The following is an 18,632-nucleotide window of genomic DNA, read 5'->3' as shown; positions in this document are numbered from 1 at the left end:
TCACAGGTACTACAGAGAATCCAAGCTACTCCCATCACTAAGCATGATGGCTTTCTGTATAATTTTCTTGTTGTTAAAGGATGAGGACTTGAGTTTGAATTCATAGAACTCATGTAAAAGACAGACATAATAGTATGCACCTATTGCAACATGGGTGGTGGAGAGAGAAAAATCCCTGAAAAATCTCCCAGACATACAGCTAGTACGGTGTACATAACAGGGAAAAAATAAGACTCTTTCTCAAATAATTTGGAAAGCAAGTAGAGATACCAGTGTTGTTTCTGCACAGTTCTGTGCCATTCTGCAAGCATGCAACTATACTCACACAAAGAAACACACACACACACACACACACACACACACACCCCACTCTCACACACATACAGAGAGACAGAAACAGAGAGCCTAGCCCCTGAATAACTTGCCTCTTGTTCTGCTTCATTGCACTCCCAGACATGTGCTTAGCACATCTCTAGTGTGGCAACACAGCAAGAGGTAAACATGATCACGCCATGTTCTTGAATCTATAATAGTGGGAGCTAAATCTATTTCTAAATATTGCACCCAGCCTCTAGTATTTTGTATTAACAATAGGAAATGAAATAGATTAAAATGGAAGGTGATTAACTTTCCCTTTCCTACATGGTATTTTTGTGACTATGCCTCCACCCTTTTTATGTCTGATGGATACCTAATTTATAACCACCAAACTTAATATTAAATGACAGTGAGTTCCAGGGCTGCCCAACTGCAGAGGATATTAAACTCATGGATCTCTACTAATCAGAGATTGATATCCAACATATGAACAGGCACGTCACAGCATGGGAGAAAATATCAGCAATCTGTACTAGTATCTAAAACACGTTAAAAACTCCTAATGATGATAAAAAGCATTAAAAAATATACAAATAATGAAGGAAAAATGGACCAATGTCATGACAAACACTAAACAAGTAGGCAGTATAAATAGTCAACAACTGTATAAAAATATACTCAGCCTCTTTACAATAAACAAAACATAACTTACAACTATAAGAAACCATTAACATATCTGAGCATACTAAAACTGAAATGACTACAAAAGCTAGCACAGGTGATGGTACACAACAAAAACAAATTCCCTGTGCTGATTAGGAAAAGCAAATTGGTATAACTAACATAAAAACAATTCTGGCATTATTTGCTAAAATATATTTATGATAAATTATTATAATTCCACTTATAGTTCTATAAGCAACACAATTAATTGTATGCATTATTCTAAGAAATATATGCTTCATGTTGTAGTATTTGTAATAGAAAAATAGAGAAAGCAATGTGAATGTACATCTATTAAGAGTAGAGTAGATATAAGATGTAATATTGCACAGCCATAAAAATAAATAAATCAAAAGAACTGACATACAGAAAATGGGTTAATATCACAAGTATAAAGAACCAAAGAACCTAGACACACTACTAAGTACTGAATGACTCTGTTTCCATAAGTTTAAGACAAAAGAAAACTGAAGATAAAACTAAAATATTAAAATCCATATGCATCATAGTGTCAGGTCTTAAATTTAAATTTAATATGATTTGAATTTATTTTTATGTAGTTATCCTGGATAGCTTTATGCCAAGTTGAACCAAGCTAGTGTCAGCAGAGAGGAGGACACTTCAATTAAGAAAGTACCTCCAGGAAAATAGGCTGTAGGTAAGCCTGTGTGGAAATTTTTTACTTAGTGATCAGTGGGGGAGTGGTCAGACTATCCAGGTGGGGCCATCCATGGGCTAGTAGCTGTATGTTTTATAAGAAAACACACTGGAAAAGTCACAAGTTACAAGCCAGTAAGTAAGCAGCACTCCTCCATGGCCTCTGCATCAGCTCTTGTCTCTAGGTTCTGCTCTGTTTAAGGTCCTCTCCTGGCTTCCATTGATGGTAAAGTGTAAAGATGAAGTTTCCCGCCACTGCCCCATTCTGGTTGGATGTGGCAGACCTGCCACTTCTGACACAGGGAGGATCCTACTTCCTGATACTCTTTAGAGAACTGGCAGGAGCAGGGCATTCGGTGAGAATCACCCCCCCCCCAACCCCTAGAGGCCCAGAGCCTCTCTGGGACTCACTACCCAGCAACCTCTAGATCACCACTCCCTTTCTGTCCCCTTCTACCCATCCTTCCTTCCCCACCACTGCCCCATTCTGTTGGATGTGGTAGATCTGTGCCACTTCTGCTTCCTGATAGTCTCTAGAGAACTGGCAGGAGCAGGGCATTCGAGAACCAGCATCAGCAGGGCATTAGAGATCCAGGAGCAGCAGAACATTTGAGAACTAGCAGCCTGCAGGACATTTGACCCTTGCCAAGTCTGCCATAGGGGAGATCCCATCACCTGATACTTCCTGGAGAACCAGCTGTTTGCAGGGCATTGGAGAGAAAGGGAACCCCATGAGTACAGAAGCATAAGCCTGCAGGACAGAGAAGATAGAGACAGCAAGACTAGCTAACACCAGAGATAATGAGATGGCCAAAGGCAAATGCAAGATCATTACCAACAGAAACCAAGGCAACACGGCAAAATCAGAACCCAGTTCTCCCACAACAGCACATCCTGGATACTCCATCACATCAGAAAAGCAAGAGCTAGATTTAAAATCACATCTCATATTGCTGATGGAGGACTTCAAGAAGGACATAACTCCCTTAAAGAAATACAGGAGAACATTGGTCAACAGGTAGTAGCCATTAAAGAGGAAGCACAAAGATCCCTTAAAGAAATACAAGAGAATATGGATCAAAAGGTAGAATCCATTAAAGAAGAAACACAAAAATCCCTTAAAGAAATACGGGAGAACGTGGGCCGATATGTAGAAATCCTTAAAGAGGAAACACAAAAATCCCTAAAAGAAACACAGGAGAACATGGGTCAAAAGGTAGAAGCCCTTAAAGAGGAAACACAAAGATTCCTTAAAGAATTTCAGGAAAAAAACAAACAAGTGAAGGAACTGAAAAAAAACTATCCAGGATCTAAAAATGGAAATAGAAACAATAAAGAAATCACAAATTGAGACATCTCTGAAGATAGAAATCCTTGGAAAGAATTCAGAAGTCATATATGCAAGCATCAACAACAGAATACAAGAGATAAAAGAAAGAATCTCTGATGCTGATGATTCTATAGAAAACATTGACAACAGTCAAAGAAAACACAAAATGCAAAGAGCTTGTAACCCAAAACATCCAGGAACTCCAGGACACAATGAGAAGACCAAACCTAAGGATTGTAGGTATAGAAGAAGGCAAGGATTTACATCTTAAAGGCCCAATAAATATCTTCAACAAAATTATAGAAGAAAACTTCCCTAACCTAAAAAAAGAGATGCCCATGAACATACAGGAAGCCTACAGAACCCCAAACAGATTGGACCAGAGCAGAAACTCCCCTCGTCACATAATAATCAAAACACCAAATGCACTAAACAAAGAATATTGAAAGCAGTGAGAGAAAAAGGTCAAGTAACATATAAAGGCAGACCTATCAGAATTACACCAGACTTCTCACCAGAGACTATGAAAGCCAGAAGAGCCTGGGTAGTTGTCTTATAGACCTAAGAGAGCATAAATGTCAGCCCAGACTACTATACCCAGCAAAACTCTCAATTACCATAGATGGAGAAAACAAGAAATTCCATGACAAAAGCAAATTTACACAATATCTTTCCACAAATCCAGTCCTGCAAAGGATAACGGGTGGAAAATACCAACACAAGGCAGGAAACCACACCTTAGAAAAATCAATAAGGTAATCTTTCAACAAACCCAATAGAAGATAGCTTCACAACCAGAATTTCACCTTTAACTAAGAAGATAACAGTAAGCAACAATCACTTTTCCTTAATCTCTCTTTATATCAGTGGTCTTGATTCCCCTATAAAAAGACATTGACTAACAGACTGGATACATAGATAGGACCCAACGTTTTGCTGCATATAAGAAACACACCTCAGTGTCAAAGACAGTCACTATTTAAGTCAAAGGTTGGAAAACAATTTTCCAAGCAAATGGTCCCAAGAAACAAGCTGGAGTGGTCATTCTTATATAGGATAAAATTGACTTTCAATCAACAGTTTTCAAAAAAGACAAGGAGGGATACTACATACTGGTCAAAGTAAAGTCTACCAAGATGAACTCTCAATTCTGAACATCTATGTTCTGAATACAAGGGCACTCACATTCATAAAAGAAAGTTTAATAAAGCTCAAAGCACACATTGTACCCCACACAATAATAGTGGGAGACTTCAACATCCCACTCTCAAAAATGGAGAAATTATGGAATCAGAAACTAAACAGATATACAGTGAAACTAACTGAAGTTATGGACCAAATAGATCTAACAGATATTTATAGAACATTCCACCCTAATGAAAAAGAATATACCTTCTTCTCAGCACCTCATGGTGCCTTCTCCAAAACTGACCATATAATTGGTCATAAGACAGGCCTCAACAGATATAGAAATATTGAAATTATTCCATGTATCTTATCAGATCACCATGGCCTAAGGCTGGTCTTAAGCTCAAACAAAAAGCAATGGAAAACACACATACACATGGACTTTAAACAGTGCTCTTCTCAATGATAGCTTGGTCAAGGAAGAAATAAAGAAATAAATTGAAGACTTTTTAGAACTTAATGAAGAACTAAAATAAAGATATATCATACCAAAATTTGTGGGACATAATGAAAGTAGTGCTAAGAGGAAAACTCATAGCTCTGAGTGCCTCCAAAAAGAGAATGGAGAGAACTTACACTAACAGCTTGACAGTGCACTTGAAAGCTCTAGAACAAAAGGAAGCAAATACCCCCAAGAGGAGTAGACTGCAGGAAATAATCAAACTTAAGGCCGAAATCAACCAAAAAGAAACAAGAAGAATTATACAAAGAAACAACAAAACAAGGAGCTGGTTCTTTGAAAAAATCATCAGGATAGATAAACCCTTAGCTAGACTAACCAGAGGGCACAGAGATAGTATCCAAACTAATAAAATCAGAAATGAAAAGGGAGACATAACAACAGAAACTGTGGAAAATCAAAAAATCATCAGAACCTACTACAAGAGTTTATACTCATAAAAGTTTGAAAATGTGAACAAAATGGACATCTTTCTAGATACATACCAGGTGCTAAAATTAAAACAGGATCAGATAAACCATCTAAATAGTCCCATAAGTCCTGAGGAAACAGTTATTAATAGTCTCCCATCAAACAACAACAACAAAAAGCCCAGGACCAGATGGGTTTAGCGGGGAATTCTATCAGATCTTCAAAGAATAGTTAATACTGATAATCTTCAAACTATTCAATGAAATAGAAACTCAAGGAACACTACCCAACTCATTCTATGAAGCCACAATAATGGTTATACCTAAACCAAACAAAGACCATACAAGGAAGGAGAACTTCAGAACAATCTCCCTCATGAACATTGATGTAAAAATACTGAACAAAATCCTGACCAATCAAATCCAAGAATGCATCAAAACTATAATTAATCACCATCAGGTAGGCTTCATCCCAGGGATGCAGGGATGGTTCAATATACAGAAATCCGTCAATGTAATCCACAACATAAACAAACTAAAGGAAAAAACCACATGGTCATTTCATTAGATGCCGAAAAGGCTTTTGACAAAAGGTAGCATCCCTTCATGATAAAAGTCTTGGAGAGATCAGGAATCCAAGGCCCATACCTAAACATAGTGAAAGCAATATACTGCAAACCGGTAGGCAGCATCAAGTTAAACGAAGAGAAACTTGAAGCAATCCCACTAAAATCGGGGACCAGACAAGGCTGCCCACTCTCTCCCTATCTATTCAATATAGTACTTGAAGTTCTAGCCAGAGCAATTAGGCAGCAAAAGGAGGTCAAGGGTGTACAATTTGGAAAGGAAGAAGTCAAAGTATCACTATTTGAAGATGATACGATAGTATACTTAAGTGACCCCAAGACTCCACCAGAGAACTCCTAAAGCTGATAAACAACTTCATCAAAGTGGCTTGATATAAAAGTAACTCAAGCAAATCAGTAACCTTCCTTTACTCAAAGGATAAGCAGGCTGAGGAAGAAATTAGGGAAATGAAACCCTTCACAATAGACACAAATAATATTTCATACCTAGGTGTGACCCTAATGAAGCAAGTGAAAGATCTATATGACGGAACTTCAAGCCTCTGAAGAAAGAAATTGAAGAAGGTCTCAGAAGATGGAAAGATCTCCCATGTTCATGGATTGGCAGGATCAATATAGTAAAAATGGCCATCTTGCTGAAAGCAATCTACAGATTCAATGCAATCCCCATCAAAGTCCCAAATCAATTCTTCATAGATTTAGAAAGAGCAATTCTCAAATTCATCTGGAATAACAAAAAAAAACCTAGGATAGCAAAAACTATTCTCCATAACAAAAGATCTCCTGGGGGAATCATCATCCCTGAAGTCAAGCTCTACCTCAGAGCAATAGTGATTAAAAAAAATGGTATTGGTATGCAGACAGGCAGGAAGATCAATGGAATAGAATTGAAGACCCAGAAAAGAACCCACACACATAAGGCCACTTGATATTTGACAAAGAAGCTAAAAACAGCCAGTGGAAAATCGAGAGCATTTTAAACAAATGCTGCTGGATCAACTGGATGTCAGCATGCAGAAAAATGCAAATTGACCCATTCTTATTTCCTTGTACTAAGCTCAAGTCCAAGTGGATCAAGGATCTACACATAAAACCAGACACACTGAAGCTTATAGAGGAGAAAGTGGGGGAAGAATCTTGAACACATGGGCACAGGGGGAAAGTTCCTGAACAGAACACCAATGGCTTATGCTCTAAGAACAAGAATCGACAAATGGGACCACAGAAAACTGCAAAGCTTCTGTAAGGCAAAGGACAAGGTCGGTAGGACAAAATGGCAACCAACAAATTGCAAAAAGATCTTTACTAATCCTACATCCGATAGAGGGTTAATATTCAGTGTATACAAAGAACTCAAGAAGTTAGTCTCCAGAGAGTCAATAACCCTATTAAAATGGAGTACAGAGCTAAACGGGGAATTCTCAACTCAGGAAATTCACATGTCTCAAAAGCACCTAAAGAAATGTTCAACATCCTTAGATATCAGGGAAATGAAAACCAAAGCAACATTGAGATTCCACCTCACATAGGTCAGAATGGCTAAGGTGAAAAACCCAGGACAGCAGCTGCTGGAGAGGATGTGGGGAAAAAGGAACTCTTCTCCATTTTTAGTAGGCTTTTAAGCTGGTTAAAAACTCTGGAAATCAATTTTGAAATTCTTCAGAAAATTAGACAATGTACTACCTGAGGACCCAGCTATACTATTCCTGGGCATATACCCAGAAGATGCTCCTACATGTAATAAGTACACACGCTCCACTATGTTCATAGCTGCCTTATTTATAATAGCCAGAAGCTGGAAAGAACCCAGATGTCCCTCAACAGAGGAATGGATACAGAAAATGTGGTATATATACACAATGGAGTACTATTCAGCTATTAAAAACAATGAATTCATGAAATTCTTAGGCAAATGGATGGAACTAGAAAGTGTCATTCTGATGGAGGTAACCCAATCACAAAAGAATGCACATGGTGTGCACTCACTAATAAGCAGATGTTAGCCCAAAAGCTTAAAATATACAAGTTACAATTCACCCAGCCCAGGAAGTTTAAGGAGGGCTTAAGTGAGGGTGCTTCAGTTCCTCTAAGAAAGGGAACAAAATAGTCACAAGAGCAATAAGGGAGACAATGTGTGGAACAGAGACTGAAGTAAAGACCACACAGAAACTGCCCTATTTGGGGATTCATCCTATAAACAGTCACCAAACCCAAACACTACTATAGATGACAAGAAGTGCATACCAAAAGGAGGATGCAATAGTTGTCTCTGGAGGAGCCCTGCCAGAGCCTTACAAATACAAAGGCAGATGCTAGCAGCCAACTATTGGACTGGGTGTGGGGTCCCCAATGGAGGAGCTGGAGGATGGTCAGGAGGAGCTTATAGCTCCATGGGAAGAACAACGATTTCATCCACCCAGATGCCCAAGGACTCCCAGGAACTGAACATGAACCAAGGGGTACACATGTTTCCAGTCAAAACTATGGCAGAGGAAGGCTTTCTTAGGCATCAGTGGGAGGCGTGGTCCTTGGTCAGGTAAAGGCTCAACAGAGGCCCCAACAAAGGGAAACCAATGGGGGGAGGTGGGAGTGTGCTTTGAGGAGGGGCATATATGTGGTGGCAAGGGGAAGATAGGAGGGGTTGGGGGTCTTTGGGAAGAGGGGAAATCGGGAAAGGTTTTGGCAATGTAAATGAAGATGAGATTCAATAAAAAAAAGGAAAAAACAAAATTTACATTAAAAAGATAGCTTATTAACATCAGAATTATTTTCAAAAACTCGAGTTAGGAATGTATTTATATAATAAAATATATGACTTTTCTAACTTCTGATGGCTATCTTGGAAAAGTCTTATACTACTGAGATGCTAAATGACGACTTTAGCTAAAGTCGTCATTTAGCTAAAGTCGTCATTTAGCATCTCAGAAACATTTCTCTGTAATCTCAAGCTGCCTTTTCACTGTTCAAATAATTTGGGTTCACATGATTTCCACTTTCTACATTGTAAGGATGCTTTTCATCTTTAGATTTTCACTCAAATTACCTGAGTTCATTGTTATGAATTTCCATGATTTTTCTTTCCAACTTCTGTGACTGCTTGGGAAAAATCTCAAACTCACTGAGATAATTCTCTGGATGCTCATCAGGGTAGTAATCACCAAACTCCGCTGTCACCATCAAAAATGGGAGAAAAAGAGCGAAATGAAAAACAACGCAATCACAAACATATACACTCTCTTCCACCATTCACAATAAAATAAATTGAACTTACATTCATTTGTACTTATGGGAGAAGCACCAGCCTCTGTTTCCAGAGACATATTCATATTCATATCTGGCTATGTGAGTGTGGGTGGTGGTTAATCCTTCCTGTGCCTCATTTTCTATGTCATAAAATAGTTTAAATCATTGTTGTTTTTTATTAGGGCACTATTGGCACTTAGGATGCTGAGTAATTCATTTTATTCTTTCATGTTTCTTGAGATTCACGGGACTTTTTAGCCACTAAATGTTAGTAGTTAAATCAGTTATTATTCAAAATAGCATCCTTCAGAACTAGTCAAAGGGTACAAAATCATGTACAAGAGATAGTCAATAGATCTGTTACACTACATTGTGAATAGACTTAGAAGAATGTATACTATTTTTAAAACTTAGTAGAATAGATTTTGAGTGTTCTCATAAAATTATATATGAAGGTCATAACACATACACACACACACACACAAACACATACACAGACAGACACAGACACACACATCCCCCCCCCACACCCCACCTCCCCCATCCTGAATTTGGAAACAATAAAATCCAAACATCAAAACCCCATGTTGTTATTACATAAGGTATTTATATAAGGCTTTAAGATAGACCTTTTAGAGCTCTTTGAGGAACCTCCTCTGATTTCCATATTGGCTGCAGCAGTTTGCAGCCTCATGAGCAGTGAGTTAAATGTTCCCCTTTCCCCAGCATTGGTCAACACCACTTGCTTTTTTTTTTTTTTTTTTTTTTTAATATTAGCCATTCTAATCACGATAAGATGATGATATCTCAAAGTATTTGTAATTTATTCTTTATTAGATATTTTCTTTATTTACATTTCAAATGTTATCCCCTTTTCTCATTCCCCCTCCAAAAACCCCCCATCCCATCCTCCCTCCCCATGCTCACCAACTCACCTATTCCTGCTTCCCTGTCCTTACATTCCCCTACACTGGAGCGTCAAACCTTCACAGGACCAAGGGCCTTTCCTCCCATTGATGATCAACAAAGCCATCCTCTGCTACATATGTGGCTGGAGCCATGGGTCCCACATGTGTACTCCTAAGTTGGTAGCTTAGTCCCTGGGAGTTTGGGGGTCTGGTTGGTTGATATTATTGTTCATCCTCTGGTTTGCAAACCCCTTCAGCTCCTTCAGTCTTTCCTCTAACTTGTCCATTGGGAACCCTGTGCTCAGTCCAATGGTTGGCTGAGAACATTTACCTCTGTATTTGTCAGGCACTGGCAGAGCCTCTCAGGAGCCAGCTATATCAGGCTCCTGTCAGCAAGCACTTGTTGACATCCACAATAAGGTCTGGGTTTGGTAACTGTATATGGGATGGATCCCCAGGAGGGGCAGTCTCTGGATGGCCTTTCCTTCAGTCTCTGCTCCACAATTTGTCTCTAAATCTCCTCCCATGGGTATTTTGTTGCCCTTCTTCTTCTTCTTTTTTAAAAAATCATTACTGAAGGTCTTTATTTTATTTTATTTTATTTTCTACATTCTTTGTTTACATTCCAAATGATTTCCCCTTTCCTGGTTCCTCCCTCCCCATAAGTCCCATAAGCCCTCTTCCCTCTGTCCATTCCCCAATCAACTCCCTCCCATTTCTCTGTCCTGGTAATCCCCTACATTGCTGCATCAAGCTTTTCCAGGACCAGAGCCCTCTCCTTTATTCTCCTTGGGAATCATTTGATATATGTATTGTGTCTTGGGTATTCAGAGCTTCTGAGCTAATAGCCACTTATGAGTGACTGCATTCCATGTGTATTCTTTTGTGATTAGGTTACCTCACTTAGGATGATATTTTCCAGATCCAACCATTTGCCTAAGAATTTCATGAATTCATTGTTTTTAATTGCTGAGTAATATACCACATTTTCTGTATCCATTCCTCTACTGAGGGACATCTGGGTTCATTCCAGCTTCTGGCTACTATAAATATGGCTTCTGTGAACATAGTAGAGCATGTGTCCTTGTGATATGTTGGAGCATCTTCTGTGTATATTCCCAGGAGTAGTATAGCTGGGTTCTCAGGTAGTACTATATCCAGTTTTTAAGGAACCACTAAACTGATTTCCAGCTTGTAATCCCACCAGCAATTGAGGAGTGTTCCTGCTGTCTCCTGAGTTTTTCATCTTAGCCATTCTGACTTGTGTGAGGTGGAATCTCGGGGTTGTTTTGATTTGCATTTCCCTGATGACTAAGGAGGTTGAACATTTCATTAGGTGCTTCTCAGCCCTTTGAGTTTCCTCAGTTGAGATTTCTTTGTTTAGTTCTGTTCCCCATTTTTCAATAGGGTTATTTGGTTCTCTGGAGTCTAACTTCTTGAGTTCTTTGTTTATATTGGATATTAGCCCTCTATCAGATGTAGGGTTGATAAAGGTCTTTTCCCAATCTGTTGGTTGTGGTTTTGTCCAATTGACAGTGTCTTTTGCCTTACAGGATCTTTGCAATTTTATGAGGTCACATTTGTCGATTCTTGATCTTAGAGCATAAGTTACTGGTGTTCTGCTCAGGAACTTTCCCCTTTTCCCATGTGTTTCTCTTCTATTAGATTCAGTGTATGTGGTTTTATGTGGAGGTCCTTGATACACTTGGACTTGAGCTTTGTACAGGGAGATAAGAATGGATCAATTTTTTTGTTTCTACTTGGTTGATATCAGATGCATGTGTAGCAGAGGATGGCCTTGTCAGATATAAATGAGAGGAGAGGCCCTTGGACCTGTGAAGGCTCATTGCCCTAGTGTAGGGAAATGCCAGTATAGGGAACAGGGAGTAGGTGTGTTCGTGAGCAAAGGGAGGGGGATGGGATAGGGTTTTTCAGTGAGGAAAAGAGGAGAGGGGAAACATTTGAAATGTAAATAAAGAAAATATCTAATAAATGAAAAAGAATGGATCAATTTGCATTCTTCTACATGCTAATTGCCAAATGAACCAGCACCATTTGTTGAAAATGCTGTCTTTTTTCCACTAGATGTTTTAGCTCTTTTGTCAAAGATCAAGTGACTGTAGGCGTGTGGGTTCATTTCTGAGGTTTCAATTCTATTCCATTGATCTACCTGCCTGTCATTGTAGCAATACCATGCAGTTTTAACACATTTGCTCTGTAGTACAGTTTGAGGTCAGGGATGGTGATTCCCCTAGAAGTTCTTTCATTGTTGAGAATAGTTTTTGCTATCCTGGGTTTTTTTGTTATTTCAGATAAATTTGGAAATTGCTCTTTCTAACTCTGTGAAGAATTGAGTTGGAACTTTGATGGGGATTGCATTGAATCTCTAGATTGCTTTCAGCAAGATGGCCATTTTTACTATATTAATCTTGGCAATCCATGAGCATGGGCAATCTTTCCATCTTCTAAGATTTTCTTCAATTTCTTTCTTCAAAGACTTGAAGTTTTTCTCATACAGATCTTTCACTTGTTTGGTTAGTCATACCAAGATACTATATATTGTTTTGGCTATTGTGAAGGGTGTCATTTCCTTAATTTCTTTCTCAGCCTGTTTATCCTTTGAGTTTAGGAAGGCTACAGTTTTGTTTGACTTAATTTTATATCCAATCACTTTGCTGAAGTTGTTTATCAGGTTTAGGAGTTCTCTGGTAGAGTTTTGGGGTCACTTAAATATACTATACTTAAGTATACTTCTTCCTTTCCAATTTGTATCCCTTTAATTCTCTTTTATTGTGTAATTGCTCTGGCTAGGACTTGAGTACTATATTAAATAGATAAGGAGAGAGTGGGCAGCCTTGTCTAGTCCCTGATTTTAGTAGGATTGCTTCAGGTTTCTTTCCATTTAGTTTGATGGCTACTGATTTGCTGTATATTGTTTTTACTATGTTTAGGCATGGGCCTTCAATTCCTGATCTTTCCAAGACTTTTATGGTGAAGGGTTATTGGGTTTTGTCAATGCTTTCTCAGCACCTAATGAAATGATCTTGTGTGTATTTTTTTCCTTTGAGTTTGTGTATATAGTGGATTATAAGGATGAGAGCTCCCCCTTGCGAATCTAATATTTAGTAAGGGTTGAAAAGGATGATTAAAGACTGTCTTATGACACAGCATCACCAGCCACTTGCACTTTATTACCCATAACTTGTCAGGAAGAAAGAACAAAAGCCTAGATACCTGCTAAACTGGTCCTTTGAGACTCAGGAATGTTTTTCTGTGTAGTTTTATTACTGTAGCTTTGTGGTACAATTAGAGATCAGGAATTGTGAGACCCCCAGTAGTTCTTTCATTATTCAGGATTGTTTTAGCTACCTTGGGATTTTTGTCTCCATATGAAACTGAACATTGTCCTTTTAAGTTCTGTAAGAAATTATGTTAGATGTTTGATGGGAATTGCATTGAATCTCTAGTTTGCTTTTAGTAGGATGGCCATTTTCACAATATTAATGCTAGTGATCCATGAGCATGTGAGATCTTTTCTGTGTTCTAATAATTTCTTTAGTCTCTCTCTTTAATGTCTTAATGTTTTTATCTTAAAACTTTTCAACTGCTTGATTAGAGTTACTCCAAGATATTTTATAATTTTAACAACATTGTGAAAAGGAATTTCTGTGATTGTTTTCTCAGTCCATCTGTCATTTATATATAGGAAGCAGAGGAAAGCTACTGATTTCTGTGACTTACTTCTATATCCTGGTAGTTTTCTAAAAGTGTTTTCTGGTAGAATTTTTAGGGTCATTTACATGTACTATCATATCATCTTAAAATAAACATACTTTAACTTTTACTCTTCCTTTTTACACCCCTTGATGTCTTCCAGTGTCTTATTGCTCTAGCTGTCAAGTACTATATTGAATAAGTATGGAATGAATGAACAACTTTGTCTTTTTAATTTTAGTGGACATATTTTGAGTTTCTCTCCATTTAAGTTGATGATCACTTTGGCCTTTATTACAGTGAGTTATGATCTGTATCCCTCATTTCTCCAGGATATGATAAAGGGTTGTTGGTTTTGTCATAGACCTTTGTAGTATTTAATGAGATGATCACTTGGCTTTTGACTTTCAGTTTGTTTTCATGCTGGATTATATTTATGTATGTTGAATTATTTCTGCATCTCTGGGATGAAACTTACTTCCTCAGGTTGATGATCTGCAAGTATTTTATTGAAAAATTTTAGCATTTTTGTCCATAAGGGAGATTGCTCTTTCTTTGTTGGATTATTAGGTGAATTAGATATTAGGGGAACTGAGGGCTTGAAAAAGAATTGGGCAATCTTCCTTCTGTTTCTATTTTATGAAATAATTTGTACAGTAGCAGTTCTAAACCCATGGGCCACAATTTTTTTGTTGGAGGGGAGGTCAAATGACCTTTACATAGGAATTGCATATTAGATATCTGGCATATTAGATATTTACATTATGGTTTTAACAATAGCAAAATTACGGTTATGAAGTAGCAATGAAAATAATTATATAATTGGAGGTCAACACAACATGAGAAACTATATTAAAGGGTTATAGCATTAGGAAGATAGACAACTACTTTTGTAGAGTATTGGGGTTAGCTTTTCTTTGAAAATCTGGTAGAACTCTATATTAAAGCCACGTAACTCCGTGCTCTTTTTTGGGTGGGAGAATTGTAATGACTGCTTCTATTTCACCAGTGGTTATAACTTTGTGTAAACTTCTTGCCTAAGCTTGATTTAACTTTGGTAAGTGGTACCTCTTGAGAAAATTATTTATTACTTTCAAGTTTTTCGATTTGGGGTACAGGTTTTTAAAGTATGTCCTTACGAATCTCTTAGCTTCCTTGGTATCTGTTATTTTGTTCCCATTTGTAATTTCTAACTCTGTAAACATAAATATTCTCTGTCATCCTTTTGGTTACTTTGGTTAAGGATTTGTCAAACTTACTGATTTTTCCAAAGAACCAACACTTGATTTCTTTGAGTCTTTGCATTGTTTTTCTGTTTGTTTCCGTCTAGTATATTGATTACAGCTCTGAGTTTTGGCTTCTATTTCTTTTGGGTGCTATTTCTTCTTTTTGTTTTAGAGATTTCATGTGTGCTGTTTAATTACTAGTATTAGATCCCCCAATTATTCTATGTAGGCACTTAGTACTATAAACTTGCCTCTTTGGATTGCCATCATAAGACTGGGTATGTTGTATTTCCATTTTTATTTAATCTTAAAATTATTTATTTTCTTTGTTAATTCTGTCTTTACTGTTTTTTTTTATTCAGCAGTGAGATCTTCAGTTTTCATGAGTTTGAAGGGTTTATGTTGTTTGTTTTTGTTGACACCCAGCTTTCTATATGGTGGTTGGATAGGATGCAAGGTTGTATTTAATTTTTTGGTATCTGTTGATACTTGGTTTGTGTCCAAGTATAAAGTCAGTTATGGAAGCTTCATAACCTGGCAAGAAGAAGTTATAATTTTTCTTTGCTGTTTTGGTGAAAGAAATATTTTTTAAAGTTATCTGTTAAATCTATTTGGTTTATGATGTCAGTTAGATTCAGTATTTCTCTGTTTGGTTTTCTCTGGATGACCTATTGTCTTAGTCAGGGTTTCTATTCCTGCACAAACATCATGACCAAGAAGCAAGTTGGGGAGGAAAGGGTTTATTGAGCTTACACTTCCACATTGCAGTTCATTACTAAAGGAAGTCAGGACTGGAACTCAAGCAGGTCAGGAAGCAGGAGCTGATGCAGAGGCCATGGAGGGATGTTTCTTACTGGCTTGCTTCCCCTGGCTTGCTCAGCCTGCTCTCTTATAGAATCCAAGAACACCAGCCCAAAGGTGGTACCACCCACAAGGGGCCCTCCCCCTTGATCACTAATTGAGAAAATGCCCCACAGCTGGATCTCATGGAGGCACTTCCCCAACTGAAGTTCCTTTCTCTGTGATATCTCCAGCCTGTGTCAAGTTGACACATAAAACCAGCCAGTACACTTGACCCCTTGTCAACTTGACACACAAACACATCACTATTAAGCCTCAAACCTTACTTTCTTATTCATCCCCAAGATCTAAATTACTTTAAAAGTCTCACAGTCTTTACATATTAAAAGTTCAATCACTTTAAAATGTACAATATCTTTTAAAATTCAAAGTCTTTTAAAAGTTCAAAGTCTCTTAACTGTGGGCTCCACTAAAATATTTTCTTCCTTCAAGAGCGAAACATATCAGGGCACAGTCACAAACAAAAGCAAAACTCAAAACTCCAATCATCCAATGTCTGGGATCCAACTCACAATCTTCCGGGCTCCTCCAAGGGCATGGGTCACTTCTCCAGCTCTGCCCTTTGTAGCACACAGCTTGTCTTCTAGGCTCCAGCTGCCTGTACTCCACTGCTGCTGCTGTTCTTGGTGGTTATCACATGGTACTGGCATTGCCAAAATGCTGCTATCTTCCACTGTAATTAGGCTTTTTTTTTTTAACATTTCAAAAATGTTTATTTTTTTTCCTTTTTTTTATTTACATTGCAAATGATTTCCCTGTAATTAGGCTTTACCAATAGCCTCTCATAGGCTCTCATCAGGGTGACAAGCCTCTGCTCCTATGTATGACCCCTTCAAGTCCTGGGACATCAATTGCAACTGAGGCTGCACCTTTACCAATGGCCTTCCATGGCCTCTCACTGTGCCAAGAGCCTCAGCTGCTCTTCATGACCCCTTCATGCCTTCAAAACCAGTACCATCTGGGTGATTCTTACACAGTATCAAGTCCAGACACAGCACAAAGCACAACTGTGGCTATCTCAGGAACACACACTCTGTGCTCTCAGAAAACACTTCCAAGAAGATTTCATCTCAGTGATGCTGGTCTCTTTTTAATCACTGCTAATTTCTTAGCTCCAGCTAACCAGCATCAATAGTCCCAGTAACACAAAGGTTTGCTTTTGTGGTTCTGGTATCTTGTTACTCACAGCTGATTCTTCAGCCCCAGCCAATCAAAACCACAGAATCTTCACAATCAAAACATGGCCACTATAAGAGTCTTTAATCTTCCTTCTGAAATTTCACAAGCCAGGCCTCCATCTTTTGCACTGTTCTTAACATTGTCTTCCAAGCTCCTACAGCACTTTCCACTGAGCTTTTAATATTCTAATGGCTTTTCTAGCTCAAAGTTCCAAAGTCCTTCCACAGTCCTCCCCAAAACATGCTCAGGTTGTCACAGGAATACCACACTACACTGGTACCAATTTGGCTTAGTCAGGGTTTCTATTCCTGCACAAACATCATGACCAAGAAGCAAGTTGTGGAGGAAAGGCTTTATTGAGCTTATACTTCCACATTGTAGTTCATCACTAAAGGAAGTCAGGGCTGGAGCTCAAGCAGGTCAGGAAGCAGGAGCCGATGCAGAGGCCATGGAGGGATGTTTCTTACTGGCTTGCTTCCCCTGGCTTGCTCAGCCTGCTCTCTTATAGAATCCAAGAACACTAGCCCAAAGGTGGTACCACACACAAGGGGCCCTCCCCCTTGATCACTAATTGAGAAAATGCCCCACAGCTGGATCTCATGGAGGCACTTCCCCAACTGAAGTTCCTTTCTCTGTGATATCTCCAGCCTGTGTCAGGTTGACACATAAAACCAGCCAGTACACCTATCTATAGGGAAGAGTGATGTATTGAAATCATCCACTATCAATTTGTGAGGATCAATATGTGATTGTGTAATAATGTTTCTACATTATTACAATCATCAATAATAATGTGCAATAATGATTGTGTAATAATCAACATGGGGCCTTTGTGCTTGGTGAGTAGTTGCTATGAACTGAAATATCCTCTTGCTGAATTTTTTTCTTTGATGAGCATGTAATGTCTTTCTATATCTCTCATATTATTTTTTGTTTGAAATCTATGCCTATTTCAGATATTAAAAAGGCAACACTAGCTTATCTTATGTTTATTTTCTTGGAACATTTTTTTTTTATTATTTTACCTTGATTCTGTCTTTCATGTGAAACTGTGGTTTTTAGATGTCATGCAAAGATGTACCCTGTTTTCTACTACAGTCTGTTAGGCTTTATCTTTTTATTTGGGAATTGAGACCATTAATGCTAAGAGATATTGATGAGCAGTGCTTGTTGATTACTATTATTTTGTTATTGTAGTGTTTTCCCCTCTTCTTTTTTTATTTGATATATTATTTATTTACATTTCAAATGATTTCCCCTTTACTGGATTCCCTCCCCCACATAAGTCCCATAAGCCCTCTTCTGTCCCCCTGTTCCCCAATCCACCCCTTCCCACTTCCCTGTCTTGTTATTCCTCTACATTGCTGCCCTGAGCATTTCCAGGACCAGGGGACCCTCCTTCCTTCTTCTTGGGCATCATTTGACATGTGAATTGTGTTTTGGGTATTCCAAACTTCTAAGCTAATATCCACTTATCAGTGAGTGCATACCATGAGTGTTCATTTGAGACTGGGTAACTTCACTTAGGATGATATTCTCCAGTTCTATCCATTTGTCTAAGAATTTCATGAATTCATTGTTTTTAATGGCTGAGTAGTACTCCATTGTGTATATATACCACATTTTCTGTATCCATTCCTCTGTTGAGGGACATTTGGGTTCTTTCCACCTTCTGGCTATTATAAATAGGGCTGCTGTGAACATAGTGGAGCCTTTATCCTTATTACATGTTGGGGAATCCTCTGGGTATATGCCCAAGTGTGGTATAGCAGGGTCCTCTGGAAATATCATTCCCAGGTTTCTGAGGAACCACCAGACTGATTTCCAG

At 38.3% G+C, this 18,632-nt stretch overlaps 1 protein-coding gene across 1 annotated transcript in view; it reads right to left on the bottom strand.

Annotated features, from left to right (window-relative positions):
• Positions 1-18,632, bottom strand: part of Frmd3 (FERM domain containing 3) — a 207,214-nt gene that overhangs the window by 65,945 nt on the left and 122,637 nt on the right. Inside the window, exon 6 of the mRNA XM_052176669.1 lies at positions 8,717-8,840. Coding sequence (XP_052032629.1) covers positions 8,717-8,840 — 124 coding nt within the window. The remainder of the gene's footprint in view (positions 1-8,716; positions 8,841-18,632) is intronic.

Source organism: Apodemus sylvaticus, chromosome 3, assembly GCF_947179515.1.
Source record: "Apodemus sylvaticus chromosome 3, mApoSyl1.1, whole genome shotgun sequence".
Taxonomy (NCBI): Eukaryota; Metazoa; Chordata; class Mammalia; order Rodentia; family Muridae; genus Apodemus; species Apodemus sylvaticus.
The sequence above is the reverse complement of the archived record's forward strand: the minus strand, read 5'-3'. Positions and strand labels throughout refer to the sequence as shown.